This window comes from Callospermophilus lateralis, chromosome 3, assembly GCF_048772815.1.
Source record: "Callospermophilus lateralis isolate mCalLat2 chromosome 3, mCalLat2.hap1, whole genome shotgun sequence".
NCBI lineage: Eukaryota > Metazoa > Chordata > Mammalia > Rodentia > Sciuridae > Callospermophilus > Callospermophilus lateralis.
The window spans coordinates 89,967,017-89,986,152 of record NC_135307.1 but is presented as its reverse complement, the minus strand read 5'-3'; the positions used below and the strand labels follow the sequence as shown (position 1 = coordinate 89,986,152).

At 36.3% G+C, this 19,136-nt stretch overlaps 1 protein-coding gene across 7 annotated transcripts in view; it reads left to right on the top strand.

Annotated features, from left to right (window-relative positions):
- Positions 1-19,136, top strand: part of Tp53bp1 (tumor protein p53 binding protein 1) — an 85,950-nt gene that overhangs the window by 38,124 nt on the left and 28,690 nt on the right. For 6 of the 7 annotated variants that reach the window (XR_013090766.2, XM_076850648.2, XM_076850650.2 and 3 more), the window contains exons 13-18: positions 1,037-1,156; positions 1,953-2,147; positions 6,320-6,374; positions 9,151-9,243; positions 15,131-15,611; positions 16,633-16,785. Coding sequence is in view for 6 of the 7 variants with exons in the window: in XM_076850648.2 (XP_076706763.2) it covers positions 1,037-1,156; positions 1,953-2,147; positions 6,320-6,374; positions 9,151-9,243; positions 15,131-15,611; positions 16,633-16,785 (1,097 nt within the window). In the remaining variant the exon portion in view is untranslated. Of the gene's footprint in view, positions 1-1,036; positions 1,157-1,176; positions 1,780-1,952; positions 2,148-6,319; positions 6,375-9,150; positions 9,244-15,130; positions 15,612-16,632; positions 16,786-19,136 lie in introns of those variants that run through there. The other variant, XM_076850651.2, reaches the window with a different exon arrangement.

Here is a 19,136-nt window from a genome sequence, read left to right as displayed (position 1 = left end):
AATTTTCAATATATTAGATTTAAGAGAATATTCTAGCACAATTCTTATTTTTCCCCAAACATGATCACTTTATTAAAAGAGATAAAACAATTAGGAAACCAGAAAATATGATTTTGGCAATTTGCTCATTCTGATTAGCAAAATTTTGGACCTGGGACCTAATTAAAAAGTAGTTTGTATCTTAACGGATGTTGTTTATAATAATTTAATAACAACTAACCAAAATGTGTAAAGGGGGATGCTCATGTGTGGAATTCACCATTATGCAGAGATTTAGATGTGAACATTACTACTTTGACCTAGAGTGAGTGATCAATACTCCTGAATCCTAAACCCTCAGATTTTTATTTTTAAAATAAATGAGTATTTTGAAGTCCTTTGAGCCGTGGATCCTTTGTTACCTCTTTTTTTTGAATTTTTTTTTATTTTGTAGTTGGACACCATACCTTTGTTTTATTTATTTATTTTTATGTGGTCCTGTGGATTGAATCCAGTGCCTCACATGTGCTAGATGAGCATTCTACTGCTGAGCCACAACCCCAGCACCCCCCCCCCCCTTTTGTTACTTCTTTTGCAGATTATTAAGTGTTAACATGAAAGTTCTCTTTGGAGAATCCTATAGACTGCTAAGGATTGTAAATGAACTCCTTGGGTTTATTAGCACTGCAGTGAATTCTATTATCCAGATTCTGCTTGAAACTATCCAAATTTTCATCACTGTGTATCTCCAGATGTACTGTTTGAAGTTCAGATGTTTTTATGTTCCTTTTGACCCCGTGTTCCTCAAGCCTTCCAAATTTGGGACTTCTCTTTGTCTGTTGTCTGGTCATATATTTTTTGTCAGTCCTATTGTTGATGGCTCTAAAGAGAGCAGAGAAAATAGTAGGAGATTAATTTGGAGACTTGGTGAAGGTGATAGGAATAGAATAGAATTTGGGAACAAAGGAAAGAACAATTGAGATTTTTTGTAGCTGTCCTCATTTTACTTATTTTATACTTCTGTTTATCATTGTTTTGTTTTCATTTTTTATTTCAGAAACCCCATTTCATTTCACTTTGCCTAAAGAAGGTGATATTATCCCACCATTGACTGGCGCAACCCCACCTCTTATAGGGCACCTAAAATTGGAGCCCAAGAGACATAGTACTCCTATTGGTGAGTGAATTAAAAAAAAAAAAAAAATAGTGATTTTTTTTTTTTTTTAAGGCAGGCTTTTGGAGTTATCATTCTTTGTGCAAGTGATATTTTTAGATCTGTGGAGTTGGGCCTGACTGATGAAGTTAATTTTTTGTTGTTGTTGTTTTAGAAGAATAGGGCTTGGTGTTTGATTGTATGATTTTGCTCCCAAGATATAAGAGGTGATGAAAAGAATGAAAGAAAGGGTGGAGGGATGGAAGAGGGAGAATTACATATAAGAGTTTTATCACATTATTTGCAGAGCAGTAGAATCTGAGCGCTAAGTAGTTATATAGAATTGTTTTATAAGGAAGAGGTGAAAAGTAAGGTAGAAGTACTATTTATTCAGAAACCTGGCTAATCGTCAGTCTGCTGCTTGACAGGGCAAGACTTAGATCCTCCTTCCCTGAAGCAGCCAGTAGACTTCTACATTAACCTATTTGTTTTCTCTAGTCAGTGCTGGGAGGTAACAATCATGCCGTCTGGAGTCTCCTGCTACCTATGCCTGATGCTGGCAGATGTGGGTTGGCTGAGGGCTCATGCAGCATCCTTTGTCCAGATGCAGAAGTGGAACTGAATCCTGTTGCTCCTCTTAAGACCAGGTGTCAATACTAGTTCGTAGTTGTTGATACTTGTGACAGGATCTATCCTAGGAACCCCTTCAATCCTGCAGAGTTTTGGAGCCAAACAGGCAAATTGATGACCTTGAATTGCTGTTTTTCTTGTTTGTATTTTAGTGTTCTTTCTTTCTTCCTCCCTGCCTCCCTTCTTTCAGGTATTAGCAACTATCCAGAAAGCACTGTAGCAAACAGTGATGTCATGTCTGAAAGTATGGTTGAGACCAATGATCCCATACTTGGGAGTGAAAAAGGGGCTGCTCCAGAAGTGGATGAGAAACTGTGTCTGAGAATGAAACTGGTCAGTCCGGAGACAGAGGCGAGCGAAGAGTCTTTGCAGTTTAGCCTGGAAAGTAAGTTTCATTTTATGTTAATCTTGGGTAATTAGTAGTTCTAAATCCTCTGGGAAGTATTGATTATCTTCTGTTTATAATGATTGGTACTTTTATAATTTAACTAGATTTGTGAAGTCCTATTCTCAATTTTTTTGGTTTCTGTTTTGATACTGGGGATTGAACTACTCAGGGGCACTTTACCACTGAGCTGTACTTCCAGTCCTTTTTATTTTTTATTTTGAGACAGGGCCTCACTAAATTGCTGAGGCTGGCCTTGAACTTGTGATCCTTCTGCCTCAGCCTCCTGAGTCGCTGGGATTACAGGCGTGTGTCACCATGCCAGGTTATTCTTATAGATTTAATTCTTTGCTTTTGGCTAGTTCCTGTCATGTAACTGAAGATATGCCATTTTATAGTCTCTGTTGTTTCCTTGTATTTCTGTATTAAACTTGTGTTTTCATTAAGTAATTGTTTTTCACATTCAGAAATAGTTCATAAGAAGGTAGAAAATTTGAATTGTGGATTTTACATTGTAGATTTGTGTTGACTCTTTCTCATATGAATTGTAAATTGTTTGTTATGGCTGGGAAACAGGAGAGTACAGGAAGTGAATGCAGAATAGGACCAGGTTCTGAAAGCCGTTTTATGTCATGCTGAGAAGCTTAAGAATTTAGATAGGAAAATTGTAGGATCATGTTTGGTTTTTTAGAAGAATTAGTTATGTGTTTTAAAATTTTGTACAAGATGATTCTGTTGTTTGCCTAGCCCATTTCCTATTCTTCTGCCTTGCAAAATCCTACCCATTCTTTAACCAGGAAGTGGGGTTATTGGTAGATGGGATATAGATGAGGGAATTAATTTGAGAGGTGAACAGAATAGAACCATGGGGCTAGTTAAAGTGAAAGTAAATAGGGGCAGAAAAAAATTACTTTATACATATATTGTATCATCTCATTTTCATAATAGTGGGCCAGGGTAGGCAACCATCTTCCCATTTTATTGGTGGGAAACAGAATGGTTTTTAAGTTATGTGCCTAATGTCATAATTGATAAAAGGTCGACTGGACTTTGAGTCAGATCTAATTCTAATGCTGTTTAAGGGGGCTAGAAGGGGAAGGAGTCTCATAGAAGAGATTGTAAAGGAACGTTCAGAGAGGAGAAAAAAATTGGGTGAGTAGCATGAAGTGATGGAAACCTACAGGGAAGAGAGTTACAAGAAGATAATGTCAGATACAGAAACTGACGTCTAGAAAGATGTGCCTGAAAATGTAGTTGGATTTGGCAATTAGGATTCATTTGCTAACTTAGACAAGAGCCATTTCAGTGTAGTGGTTAGCTATAATGAAGATAATTGGGGAAAAATGGGGATGAAGAGAAAAATGAGCAACAAATGAAATCCATACTTTTAAGAAGTTTATATGAGAGGGCTGGGGCTGGAGCTCATTGGTAGAGTGCCTGCCTCACATGTGTAAGGCACTGGGTTTGGTTCTTAGCACCACATAAAAATAAATAAAGATATTGTATCCAACTATAACTGAAAGTATATATATATAAGTTTATATGAGAAAGGAAAAGAAAATGTGGTAAGTTATAGGGAAATGGAGGGTTGAGGGATAATTTATTATTTTTACTTGGGAGAGACCTGGACAAGTTTATACTGAAGGAAGGATCCAGAATGGAGAATATAGGTTAAAGATGAGGGAACAGGTAATACAGTTGATGAATCAAGGTCCTGAAGGAGTTGGGAGGGAAAGCTTTCAAGGAATGAATAGAGTAGGTAGGCTTTTTTATTTGGCTATACTGGGTTTTGAATGCAGGGCCTTGTGCACTGAACTATATACCTAGCTCTTTTTATTTTATTTTGAGACAAGGTCTAACTAAATTGCCCAGGCTGGCTCAAACCTGCAATCCTCCTGCTTTCTTAGCCATTAGGATTTCAGGTGTATGCCAGTGCACCCTACTGAATAAGAGGGACTTCTGTTCTCTGATACCAAAGGGAATACTTTTAGCTAATAAATTTTGAGCTTTTGTCAGACACTTTACATGTATAGCTATTAAATCTCATAACCTGTGGAGTATGTCCTGTTATTATCCTCATTTCATAGATGAGGAAACTGAGGCACAAGAAGGTTGAGCACCTTCTCTAGTCACACCGAAGAACCTGGATTCATATCCAAGTGGTCTAGTTCTAAAACTGTAATGTTATTCTGCCATTCAGTGCTTATTGACTTGAATAATTAATGGGAAAGTAGTACATGATTCCATCTTTTTTTTAATCATTTTTTTCTAGAAAAATAAGAGCTCATCAAGAAAGAGTATGTGGTGCTGGGTGAGGTGGTACACACCTGAAATTCCAGAGGCTTGGGCGGCTGAGGCAGGAGGAGTGCAAATTCAAATCCAGCCTCAGCAACTTAAGAAGCCCCAAGCAACTCAATGAGACCCTGTCTGTAAATAAAATATAAGAAAGGCTGTGGTTCAGTGGTTAAGTGTCCCTGGGTTCAATCCATGGTGCCAAAGTGCAGTTGGGGGGTGGGGGAAGAAATGTGGTAGCCTTGAATCTTACTTTACATCTGAAAGAGAGAAAAAAATGTGGTAGCCTTGAATCTTACTGTAGATCTGAAATAACAATTGGGAAGAAAAAATATTAAGGATGATCACATCTGTAAACAATACCACCTTTCCCAGTATTGAGGGCACAGTAGTATACACTGTAGTCACAAACCTACAAGGATGGTCCTGGTTTATCTCTACTATATGAGGAGACTACGAACAACAAAGTAGTTTACCCCCAGATTGGACTAAGTGCAGGAGCTTGGACATGGAGCTAGGTTTTTGTTTCAGAGCCAGGGCTTTAACCGCTGAAATTCACTTGCCTTCTTGATGGACTAGATTTTATTGAGTCACAATATTTTAGAAATATTAAAAAATATTTAAGGGTAATTTTTTTCTAAGAGCAGAATAAATTCTAAGTGAAAATCCCTTGACATTAGTGACATTCGTATGAAAATGAGTCTTTTTAGTATCATCCTTAAATCTTTGGTGTAGGTTCTTTCTTGGAAATGTATCTTATTTTTCAAATGTCTTTTTTAAAGTCCTTTGGGAAGAACTTGGGTACCTTCTGTTTAGGGGTATTCCTAAAATGGTACTATATTTGCACATCAACCCAAAATATTTTCCTTTATGTCTTTTTTTTTTTTTTTGGTACCTGGGATTGAACCCAGGGGTGCTTAACCACTGAGCCACACCTCTAGCTGTTTTTTGTATTTTATTTTGGGGCAAGGTCTCACTGAGTTGCTTAGGGCCTCATTAAATTGCTGAGGCTGGCTTTGAACTCCCAATTCTCCTGCCTCAGCCTCCCAAGCCACTGGGATAACAGGCGTGCACTACCACACCCAGCTCTCTTTCTTTCTTTCTTTTTTTTTTAGTTGTATATAGACTCAATGCCTTTATTTGTTTTTATGTGGTGCTAGGATCCAACCCAGGCCTCACACTTGCAAGACAAGTGCTCTAGCAATGAGCTAAAACTCCAGCCCTTTTTATCTTTTTTATTAAGATATATTTTCTTTTTTAAATTCTTAAATTGCTTCAAATTATTTTTATGACTTATATACACACACACACACACACACATACATACACACACACACACACACACACACATATTTTTTTTGGTACCAGGGATTGAACTCGGGGTCACTTAATTACCTAGCCATATCCCCAGTGCTTTTTTTAATGTTTTATTGTGAGACAGTGTCTTAGTAAGTCCTTAGTGCTATACTAAGTTTCTGAGGTTGGTCTTGAATTTGCAATCCTCCTGCCTCAGCCTCCTAAGTCGCTGGATTATAGGTGTAAACCACCATTCCTGGCTAATTTTAAAATTTTTTATATGGGGAGAGAAGAATTGGGATTCAGGAGAAGCTTAAATTTTATTATTTTTTTAAAAATTTTCATTTTAAACGTTACTGTTATATATCTGTTCAGACTGACTCGTTTTCTGTGGGAAATTAGAATTAATTGGTAGAAATGAGAAAAACTTACCATTAAATTATAATAAATTTGTTTATGTTCATGTATTAGTCTTATTTCTATTTCTTTTTGTTATTTGTTGCGGATACTAGTAGAGCAGGATAAAGGTTTTTAGTTGTGATACTGAATTCTGTTTCTCTTTCCTCTCTTTTGTTTTTATTCAGAGCCTGCAACTGGTGAAAGAAAAAATGAATCTGATGTTGCTGAGGCTGTTGCCAGGTAACCAGAACTGGTTGCTATTTAGAGGAGTTCAATATAAAGCTTCTGGTAATGAAGGGAAGATGATTTATCAACAGATATACAAACTTAGCATGAAACTCCAGCATAAATTGAGGAATGTTTTGACTTGATCAGAGGCTTTCTTATTAATACTTTTTAAGTCCGAGTCTTTGCTATTTAAGACTTATTGTCCTAAAACTCAGTGTTTAGAGGACTTTGCTCTTATATTCATGAGAGTGCGCCCCTCTTCCCCATTGTTCTTGCTTTTGGTGAGAAAAATAGAGGACTGAACAAGAATGAACTGTGGACGTTGTTTCTTCTGCTCTTTTGTACTCATCCACAGGCCTTAGGCCTTTCTCTCTTCTTTCTGCCAAATTAATTACTATGTTAAGCTGTTATTTTTGCTTTGTCACGAATGCCGTAATGGTTTGAGGAAAGTGTTATCCTCTACTATGGTTTTCATGGTGAAGCTTTGCCATCTTGTGGCTGTGAGAGAATTGTTTCGTTTATTTTTGACCAGAGTCATCCAGCATGAAAACATTAACAGTAGTTGGTTAAATAAGGGTCAGGTTTCTTAAATCAGAGGCTAGACAGGTACTTTAAGTAAGTAAAATAGACTAGGTACAAGACTGTTGGAATGTTGAAAATGGCAAACTGAATAGGTGCCCCATTTAAAACAGTATGTCCCTCTTCAGTTATAGCCAGTGGTTGTTATTTGTGAATGCAGATTTACTATTGTCACATGTTTAAATTTTTTAAAGAAAAATCTGTGTGTGTGTGTGTGTGTGTGTGTGTGTGTGTATGTGAGAGAGAGAGAGAGAGAGAGAGAGAATGAAAAGTAATCCTGAGGTTTCAAAGTTAGGCAGCAAACTGAACCATGGCTTTGAGGGTAACAGAGGGGGGAGATAGATAGATAGATAGATAGATAGATAGATAAAATAGATTGGGATTGAATCCAGGGCACCCTACCACTAAACTATATCTCCCAGCCCTTTTTAAGTTTTTTTTTTTTTTTTTTTTTTTTAACTTTGAGACAGGGGTGTTGCTGAGTTGTCCAGGCTGGCCTCAGACTTGCTATTCTCCTGCTTCAGCCTCTAGAGTTGCTGGGATTACAGGCATTTACCACCATGTTTGACAGATATCTGGATTTTTAAAAATAAAATTTAATACTTGTCAGTATACTAAATTCAACCTTCATTTATGTTGACCCATCTCCAAATTCTTTGATCTATTCTTAGCCATGTCTTAGTTGCTCTCTGGACTTATGTATTTATGTATTTAATCTGAATGAGCACCTTATGTTTCTTATTTGGTAGAAAACTCTTCCCCCCCCCCCCCCCATTTATTTTCCAGTGTTGAGGATCTAACCGAGGGCCATGTGCTCTACCACTGTGCAATACCCCCTGCCCAAAAGACCCATTAATGATATGTGGTCATAAAAGTTGAAGAAAGTGGCATTTGTATCTGGTCTCTTTGACTTTAGCAGAATTGTGTGCCAGGCAATTGTTATTAGCCTGTATATGTACATTTTCAAAGGGGATAGAATGTAATGCTGAGGCTTTTGAACCCTTAGGGCATAATGTAAGATGGAGAAAAAAACCTTGAGCAGAGGGTTGGAATAATAGATAATGGAATGAGATGAAATTCATTAGTATCTTTGTGAAGCAAATTTGGTATGTAAGATAATGTTTTTTAAAATTTTTGATCATTGATTTTTACCTTTGAGTTCACCATAAGAAGTCACTTAAAAGTAAGCTTTTTTTCCTTTTTTTTAGAATATTATAACTGATCACTGCTTCCTTTGCATTTAGGTGAAACTTTTAAGTGTTACCTGTAACTGGACTGTATTCAAATTTCTTGGCATCACTGTATTTCTCAATCATGTTACAATGAAAAGTTTCAGGAGTAATAGAAACTTTTAAGCACTAACAAAAATAGAAATATAAAGCATGACCATGTTTCAAAGATTGCCAACTTGTGGCCATTCTTGTTTCATTTATAAATACTTCCAGCACCCCCTTCTGCACTGGATTATTTTGAAGATAATTCTAGCATTATGTCATTTTATCTGTAAATATTTTTATGCTATCTCTAAAACATAAGGGTTTTTATTTTAAAAAGTCAACCACATAATTGACAATGATTTCTTTTCTCTCCCTCTCTCTCTCTTTTTTTTTTTTTTGGTACTGGGGATTGAACTCAGGGGCACTTGACCACTAAGCCACATCCCCAGCCCTATTTTGTATTTTATTTAGAGAGGGTCTCACTGAGTTGCTTAGCACCTTGCTGTTGTTGAGACTGGCTTTGAACTCATGATCCTCCTGTCTTATCCTTCTGAGCTGCTGGGATTACAGTCATGTACCACTGACTGACAGTGATTTCTTAGTGTCATCAAATATCCAGTGGTCAGATTTCTCTGCTCATTTTTTTTTTTTTTTTTTTTTACAGTTTGTGTCAAAATTGCATTTGATTGATATGTCTGAATGCTTTCTTAAAATTATATATTTCCCTCTCCATCCCTCACATTCTATAGTTTCTTACATTCTGGATTTTAATGATCGCAATCTTTATAGTATTTATTATAGTACTCTGTCTACCTTATTTCCAGTGAATCTTACTTGAAAGTTTATTAGGCTACTTTGAAATATGATGAAGAATTTGCATTTTGGTGTTTGGAATGCAGGGAAGGGATGCCCTCTGCGCTTAAAGGATAATCTCCAGAGGTACTTTTTCTTCCTAAACTAACACCATATATTGCTTTAATGTATTGTCTTAGTCCCCAGAAGACCATGTCCGTGTTTAGCTGTATCTGTGAAGCTCGACAAGAGGATGAGACTGTGGGTGAGGATCCCACCTCTGTACCCATCAGGTAAAATTTATTTTCACAGCATTTTTGGGGGTATATCAATTTTGGTTAGTACCAAAATTCATATGTAATGCTACTGTTTTGTGAGCTTGAGCTTATTCTTTTTTTTTTTAGTCTGAGGAACTAGGACGTGTGGATTGAGTCATAAATGAGATGTTATGAGAAATTTTAGTAAATATTTTATAGATACAGATTTTATCTGCCAGTTGTATTAGTTCAAAATGACTCAGTCTTCATAAATTTAATGTTATTCTGTTCTGAGGTTTGTTTTTTTTTCTTAGCTGAAGAAATAATGTTTGCTTTTAACAGATTTTTATTCTCTTAGTTTCCTATAGGGCAACATATGAGATACTTAATATCTCAAATTTAAAAAGTTTTTCAACCTTAATGAATTGATTTTTCCATAATTTCTTTATTTCATAACCTTTTAGGATACTCTGAAGCAAGAAAAAGCAAACAACAAAAAATCTCTTGAGTCAAAGTGTTTCTTTTCTATTTAAATTATTACAAAGTACAATGTTGGGAATATATGATTCTTACATTTAGCATAGGGGAAAAAGAAATGGCAATGGAAGTAAACTTGTATTTTCATTATTAAGTAGTATCTTTCATCTCTAGAATTCATTGATTTTTATAACTAGATAATGTGATGATAATTTGTTAGTAGTTATATCCCTAATAGTGTATTGGTAGCATTTTTTCTGTGTTCTAGAAATAGTTATAAGAGACATGTCAGTGCCTTTACTGGGTAATCTGATTATTAAATGTGAGCTTGTTGATACTCTTAGGACTTCATTGGCCTTGATGGCAAGAAAATCAGAGTCTCTTTTGTGTTCAAAAAAAGACTCATTGTGTCAAATATCACTTTGTGTGATTCTAAAAGTGCTATTATGGCCTAGCTTTTACTAAATTTATTGATGGCATTGTATCCTTTTTATTAGAGTCATTTAAAATAGAGGGGCAAAGGGAAAAAGAAGAAAACTAACAAAAAAATGTTAGGAACATTAACCTTTGGTAGAACAGGACATGGGAAGCAATCTGGATTTGATTGCAGTTGTTCCATAGTCAGACCTGTACACAGAACTGAATGGTTACAACTTTCTTAAAGTGGAGACTTATTTATTCTTCCCTGATTCACTTTGGATTAATTTTATCCAGGCTTTTTTCTTGCTAAAATTTGCTTTCTTAACATCTGTTTCCAAATCTTGGTATATAGTGACCAGAGTATAATCATGTAGCTGTAACTAATGGAGAAAGAAGTGTGTATTATTTATAATTTATTGGATTTCCTTGCTTTTAAATCTCTTTTCTGATGCCAAAGATTCTTCCTTTGGTGATTATTGGGACATTAATATACATTTTCATGGTGGATTTTTCTTATGGCTTTGTTTTTATCTAAAGATTTATAAACTTGGTAGGAGTGGGACAACACTTTTTGCAATATATATGTTGCAATTTTTTTTTTTTTTTTTTTTGAGAAAAAAGAAAAAGTTAATTGCTTTGCTAGCAGAGGAGAAACACAGGGAACTCCTGTCCCAAAGGCTGTGATTCTGCCCATCATGGGGAACGGGGTTTTTAAAGAGGTATTTCAGAGAAAATGAGATTAGGGAGGGGAGATCAGGAAAGAAAAGATCAGGGAAAAGAAGAGCAGGGAGGAGAAGAGCAGGAAGGAAGAGGTTAAGGAAAAGAAAATCAGGGAGGAAAAGGTCTGGGAGAAGAAGATTGGGAAAAAGAAGAAAACATGTAAGTTTCAAAGCCACAAGGAATATAGTCAAAGCATCAAGTGAACCCCTGTTACATTTCTCCACTGTCAATTTCTGGCTTCCATTTTGATGGAAAGTGGGTGATAATATCTCAAAGCTACTTCCTGGTGAAATGGGGTGAAGATGGGGGAAGTAACTCAAAGTCCTTGTTCTCTGTCCTTGTTCTAGGTAGGATGTGGACAATTAAGGGCATTCAGCGTCAGAGTAGTTCAGAGGTCTACAGTGGCAGATAGTAGGTGACTGGACAAGGCATACATAGGGGTAGGGATCATGCTAAGACAACAATAAAAATAGCAAAGCATTAATTTTTTTGTAAACAATTAGCACAAAAACAATTAGTATTTCAGCCAGTCTCTGAAAACCATGAGGACAGTAACTCAATCTTATCAGTGAAAAACAGATCAAGTTCTTCAGTGTACAAGAGATTAGGAAGATTTGTAGGTCTATGGAATCAGACTCAAATTAACTCAGGACAGATTTGCAACTCTAGTGATCATTATTATTAGACTCTCACACAAGAACCCTTCCTTCATAGCCTCCAGCTTTACTTAAGAGTCAGCTTAGATTCCTCAGAGATCACTCTTGGAGATGTGTGTGAAGCCTCTTGGCTCCTTTAGCTTTCCTCTACCAGTGGTGCCACCTGCCAGGATGGCTCAGGCTCTGGCTGACCACTTGTGGCTTCTCTTGAAAGTATCAGGGACATTTCTGTCTCCAGTGACCCTCCTCTTTGTAGAATGTACACTAATTGACTTACTGTTCTCTAGAGTTCTCTCTATTAACCAGAGTTGCAGGGCCCAGAGAGGGGTCCCCTTTTTCTGTGTATCCTGGCTGACCTTAGAGGGCAAGGGCCAAAATGTTGGCTGCTTTTTCCTTAGCCCTTTTACTTCCTTGACTTTGTCCCAAGTTTTTGGTTTTAAACACCCAGAAAGCAATTATGTTTTTTTTTTTTTTTTTTTTTTTTTGCCTCTGTTTTGTATTGCTCTTATTAATTTCTCATTAAATCTCGTCAGTGAATACACACACACACACGAACTTGAGTGGCAGAGCCTGTACTTTTAACATTAATCATTTGAGCAATGCTAACATGAGAATGATAAATACCAAATTTCTGATATTTTGGTAGGGGAATCTGCTGAATATTGCTAGTGTGGTAATGAGTTGCTTTTGGTCTTTAAAGAGGGAAGAATTCTGATTACATATTTGGAGGGGGTAAAAAAAAACAACCTTAATACTTGAGGGGGAAGAAAAAGTTCAAAATAAAATAGAACTTTAGGGCTGAGGTTGTGGTTCAGTGGTAGAGTGCTTGCCTCGCACATGCAAGGCCCTGGATTAGATTCTTAGCACTACATAAAAATAAATAAATAAAATAAAGGTATTTTAAAAAATAGACTTTACTTTAGCAGTGAAATTCCATTCAGAGGTTCTACCCCAATGTTTTAGTCTCTTTGGGCTGCTGTTACAAGCTGTCATTACACTGGGTAACTTATGAACAACAGAAATTTCTTATTGTTTTGGAAAGTCTTCAAGCTTTGGCAAACTTGATGTCTGGTGAGGGCAAGGGCCTTACTTTCTGTGAGGAAGCTCTCTGAGGTCTCCTTTATAAGGGCATTCATGAGGGTTCTGCCCTCATGACCTTACTCAAAAAGGTCTTACCCCTGAATAAAATTACCTTGGGGGATAGAATTTAATTTATGAGTTTTGAGTGGATACAGATATGAGGTAAAATGTGAAATCTTACTCACGGGTGGGAAGTAATGGTAATTGAAATCATTAATTGAATCCTGACCCTTTTGGCTTTTGACTTACCTTCATTTTTGCTTAACTAATGATATGTTAGATATCTTAAAGGTTTAAACATAAATATTCAATTCATATAGAAGGTGAATTGAGTCTCTTGGTTTTTTTTTTTTTTTTTTTTGATACCAGGGATTGAACTCAGGGGCACTCAACCACTGAGCCACATCCCTAGCCCTATTTTGTATTTATTAGAGACAGGGTCTCACTGAGTTGCTTAGCGCCTCGCTAAATTGCTGAGGATGGCTTTGAACTCACAATCCTCCTGCCTCTGCCTCCCGAGCCGCTAGGATTACAGGCATGAGCCACTGCACCCGGCGAATTGAATCTCTTTAATTGCTTTATTTTGTGCAACTAGTATTGGTTACACATCTATTCAGTACTTTTTTATATATGATCATTTATAAGCCTTGTTAGAAGTAGGTGCTACTATGAGTGTCTCTTCTTCATTGGAGCATAGATCCACATTCAGCTGAAGTTCCTGAGAGCACAGAAGTTTTCAATCTTCTATTATATTAAACTGAACTGAACAACATAGAAACCTTAGAAATGTTTTCTTTTCCTCATTCAAGATCCAGAGCAAAGCAAGCCCAAAGAGCTATTCATGCATCCTTTATTCTTTCTACCTAGGTGAGTTCAGCTGCTAAGAATGAGAGTTGCTCCCAAATAGGAGAAAGCCCAAATTCGGTCTTTCTTTGGCCAAATACTTAAAGCAACAAACATATGATGTGGTTTCTACAGTCTCAAGGTTATCTTCAGGATTTATTTCAGTTTATGCCTTATAAAATGTGATACCCCAAACTGAAACATATTGTAGATGTGATCTCAGCCTGGTCAATTCCAAATGGATTTTTTAATCTTTATTCTGGCTATTTAAATGTTATGTAGACTAAAAATGCATTAGTGTGTGTTTATTTAGTCTTTTTTAAAATTTTTAGTTGTAGATGGACATAATACCTTTATTTATTTTTATGTGGTGCTGAGGATTGAGTGCCTCATGTGTGCTAGGTGAGTGCTCTGCCACTGTGCTACACCCTCAATCACTGTTTATTTAACCTTAAGTAGAGTTTTCAGCTTATTGATTCAGAGAATATTCATTCTTTTGTTCAGCCTACATGTATTAAGCACTCGTTTTGAACTATGTGTTACATGTTTTAAATATAAAGATGAATAAGATGAATTTCTATGTAACCTCCTAATTTGGAGTTAGCCTGGGCCCTTTTTATTCTGGAGAGCTGTTAAGGACATTTAAGTTCCTAGTCACCTCAGAAAGCATGATATTTAATTTATAGGAGACATTCCGCAAATGCTTGTGGAATAAATGAGCAAATCACTGATGCCTAAGTGGAAAGACTAATGAGAAGAAATGGACTATATCTTTGAGGAACCAAGTTACTCTGAAATTTTATCTGTAAATATACCCATTTAGCTAGCAAAACCAGAATCTCACCAACAACTTTCTCCTTTAAAGATTGGATTTGATTTCTTAAAGTTATTAGCCAGGAGGAGATAAATGGTATCTGTAATGCTAGGTATCAGTTAAGGAATCTTAGATCTATTCATTAACAAATGAGACATCTTAACCTAGTTGATTTTTTTTTTTTTTTGAAGTAGAACTCTAAGCTGTCTTGTATTGTCTGTGACTTCAGTGGTATCTCTACATCTTAATTTTCACCTTATTTTCCTGCATTAGGTTTCAGTGGTCATAACTACTGTTAGGAAGAAATGATATGACCATTTTAGCCTCATGATGGAATGGTCCTGCTACCATTACTTGTTCATAGGAATGCAATTATGATGGACCTCACAAAGTGATGTGCTTGGCCATAGTAATTTCTCTCATCCTTGTGTTACTAAAATTGTCTGAGTTCCCCATTGCCACTATCTATTCTCTGTTTCTCTTTTGTTCTCTGTCTTATTTGACACAACATCCTGGTTCACTTCATCCATTTTCTGTTGCTAATAACATAGTACACAGTGTGGGTAGGTTATAAAGAAAGGAGGTTTATTTGGATCATAGTTCTGTTCCTAAGTCAAGAGGCTGCATCTGGTCATGGCCTTGCTGTCAAGAGTCTCATGATAGGGCAGGGCATCAGATTATAAAAGAGAGGGAGTTGCATGTATTAGCTCAGGTCTCTATCCTTATAAGGCTACCACTATTTACTTGTGCGGAACCTACCCTTATGACCTTATCTAATCTTAATTATCTCTCAAGTCCCACCTCTAAAATGTGATAGTTGGATTAAGTTTCAACCCTCTTAATCCCATATGACCACATGAGTTTAAAAGGGAAGGAACCATGTTCACACCACAACACATTGTTTTAATTTTAGGGGGAACTTACTCCATTTTCCAAGTACTCAAGAAGAGGAGGAGAAAGAAAAATTGGAAGTTGATCAAAGGATCAGGCAGAGTGAACAGCCTATGAAGCCCATCAGTCCTGTTGAGGATTCTGCCTCTCTTGCCTCACATCAGAGGATCACACAGGGGCCATCCAGCCCTCAAGAAGAAGCGATGGAGTTGGATGTACAAGAAGTCCAGAAAGGACAGAACACCAATCAGGAAAAATCTAATAAGGCCTTGATTGAAAGGCCTACCCAAAATAATATAGGAATCCAGACCATGGAACGTTCTCTGTGGGTCCCAGAAACAGTTTCAGCTGCAACCCAGACAGTAAAGAATGTATGTGAGCAGGGGACCAGTACTGTGGATCAGACCTCTGGAAAACAGGATGCCACCGTGCAGACTGAGAGGGGAAGTGGTGAGAAACCAGTCAGTGCTTCTGGGGATGATACAGAGTCGCTCCATAGCCAGGTGAGAGCATACCAGAACACTTCAGAGGCCTTGCTTTTGACTGAATACTCAAGAGAATTTAAGTTGTAACACTTCTTCCTAATGACAACTCTTAGAAGTTTTGTATAGTTTTGTTCAAAGAAAAGCAGCTTTTCCAGGTTAGAGTTAGGGTGGTGAAAATTATAGTTAACTCTACAGTGGGTATTGTTTTAGGGAAAGTGGACTAGTGCTAGAGTTTGTCAAATAGGCCTTTAGTGGAATAGAAAGCAAGGATACAGTCTGGGTCCTACAATTTTCTCCACAGTCTTTTCCTTCTGTTTCCATTTCACATCCTTTGTTCTAATTATTAGAGCTAATTAATTATCTCTCCCCTAAATCTGTTTCACCAGCATTTCCAGGAATTCAGACAGTAGAAAATAAAGTGTATCACAGTAATGGAATCAGAAAGAACAGTGACAGGCATAGAGAGATAGGGAAGGGTCCAAAGTGACTGGGAACTAAAGGAAAGAGGCTAAGACTAGAGACAATGGGACTGATGAAAGTGAGGTTAGAGGAAGAACAGGTTCCTAGGATAGTGTAGGGAACTGTGAGTACTAGTAAAAATTGAGTAGGTAAGAGGATAAGAGTAGTAGAAATGTGTTAACAATAGAAGTTCATAAAGTTCAGTTGGCATTGCTTTTTATCTAAAGAACAGTTGGAACTGTAAATTTGTATGTTAATTAACAAGGCATCATCAAAATGAGAAGGATTATAATCTAAGAATAATGTACTTTTAAGTATCAAAATTTGCTTAAATACCCCTAGACATAAGCAGTATTAGGTCATTTCACATCAAGGCATGCTGACACATATCTTTCTAGTGTCTGACTATATAGCTGGTCCATTTTCTGACTTATCTATAGATGAATAGAAAGCAAAGCAGCTGGAAAGTTTCATCATGTTAGATTCATGAGTCCTCTGAACAGCACTCATCATTAAGAAGTTGATTTGTGATTCTGGCATTTACCGTTAGACCTGTGCTTGTATTCTGTATCTGTCATAGGGGGAAGAAGAGTTTGATATGCCTCAGCCTCCACATGGCCATGTCTTGCATCGCCACTTGAGAACAATCCGTGAAGTGCGTACAGTTGTCACCCGTGTCATCACAGATGTATATTATGTGGATGGAACAGAAGTAGAAAGAAAAGTTACTGAGGTAATACCCTGGGTCTGTGTGGCAAGTTTCTTTGTATTGAAAACTCATCTTGCACACCCCTTTTCCTGTGCCACTAGTTCTAATACTTGGTTTTCCTCCTTCTCTTCCTCCTTTTCCTCTCCTCCTCCTCATTATTATTATGATTATTATAAAAGATATAAGAATTGGGTTAAAAAAGAGAAATTCTGTATTCTGTGTTTTCTTCAAGCATGGCTTGCTCTTTGATCTTTGGTCAGTCCCATCAGGTTTTTCCTTTTCTGTAAAAAACAGGTTGAAAATCTCTAAATCTTTCATGTATACAGATTTTATGTATCAGGGGCTGGGATTGTGGCTCAGTGGTAGATTGCTTGCCTAGCATGCATGAGGCACTGGGTTCGATCCTCAGCATCACATAAAAACAAAATAATATGTTCACCTAAAATTAAAAAAATACATAAATAAATAAATATTTTTTAAAAAGATTTTTATGTATCATTTTAAATGTTTCGAAACTCAGATGAAGCTTAGAATTCCCTTTTTAGATGCATGTGTTTCTTTGTTGTTGTGTTTTTTTTTTAATTTTTTTTAGTTATACATAGATATAATATCTTTATTTTGTTTATGTATTTTTATGTGGTGCTGAGGATCAAACCCAGTGCCTCACATGTGTGAGTCAAGTGCTCTGCCACTGAGCTACAATCCCAGCCCCTCCTTGTTGTTTTTTATGTCTAGTCATTATATTCTTTTTTTGGTCTCTGTGTATTGTCATAGGTCATGGACTTGTTGGTAAGAGATGTACCTTAGTTTTTCAGTGAGATTCATTATGGACTCAATAATATGTCAGCGCATAATATTGGCATTTATTGACTTGTTAATGAACAATGTCATTTATTGACTTAATTTAGATTTAATATTGGCTGAGATTAGATTTTCCGAAGATCTGAGATCTTTGTTGGTACATATGGTAGTATGTAGAACTATTTTATTAATTGATAGGAGGCATAACTATTATCTTCCTCCTTTTTTATCTCCTTTATCCAGACATTTTTCTGTAATGATAATAATAACCCTATTTAACCCTACATTGTGGCATAATTGTGAGCTAACCATGTAGAAAGTTATGCTTAGGAAGAATTAAACTCTGGTATATATGTTTCTTAAATGGAACACATTCCTATTGTTCAATAATATACAATTGTGGACCTCATGTTAGATAACATTTGACATCAATTTGAGAAATTGTCTTTTATTCTTTATCATATACAGATTCTCAAAAATATTATAAAATATTGATTTATCTTCTTTTTTTCTTTTCAATGCTGGGCATGGAACTCAGAGCTTCATGCACTGAGCTACATCCCCAGCTTTTTTTTAAATTTTGAGACTGAATCTTGCTAATTTCCTAGGGCCTCAGATTTGTAATCCTCTGGCTCAGGCTCCCAAGCAGCTGGGGATTATATGCATGTGCCACCATACTTGGCTCAACTTTATTTTTAAATATTTATTTTTTAGAAGTAGTTGGACACAATACATTTGTTTTTATTTATTTTTATGTGGTGTAGAGGATCGAACCCAGGGCCTCACACGTGCTAGATGAGTACTATAGCTGAGCCACAACCCCAGCCCCATTAAATATTTTTTAAAGCATTTTTGTTCATGGAATTTTTTTTTTAAGATTTTTTTTTTAAGTTGATGATAGATCTTTAATTAATTAATTTATTTATTTGTGGTGCTGAGAATTGAACCCAGTGCCTTACACATGCCAGTCAAGTGCTGTAGCCACAACCCCAGCCCTGTTCATGGAATTTTTTTTTTTTAAGTGAGAGAGAGAGGGAGAGAGAGAGAGGGAGAGAGAGAGAACTTTAACATTTATTTTTTAGTTATTGGCGGACACAACATCTTTGTTTTGTACGTGGTGCTGAGAATCGAACCCCGGGCTGCATGCCTGCCGGGCGAGCGTGCTACCGCTTGAGCCACATCCCCAGCCCAGTTCATGGAATTTTTTATGTCATGATTTTGGGGAATTTATGAACTCAACAGTTTTATTGAAAAATAATTTGCCTTCGTGAAAAATTGAAACTGCTGTAGTCCACATTAGTATAATATATCTGTGTCAGATACACTGTATTTTATATACACAGTATATACAATATACTGTATACATGGTAATATATATATATATATATATACACAATATACTGTATACATGGTAATATATATATATATATACACACACAATCTAATATAATATATATATAAAATAAATATAGATATTTAATATATATTAAATAGAATATATTATATTGTGTATATATATATAGTATATACAGTAATATATAATATATTGTGTATTTGTGCCAGATACACTATAT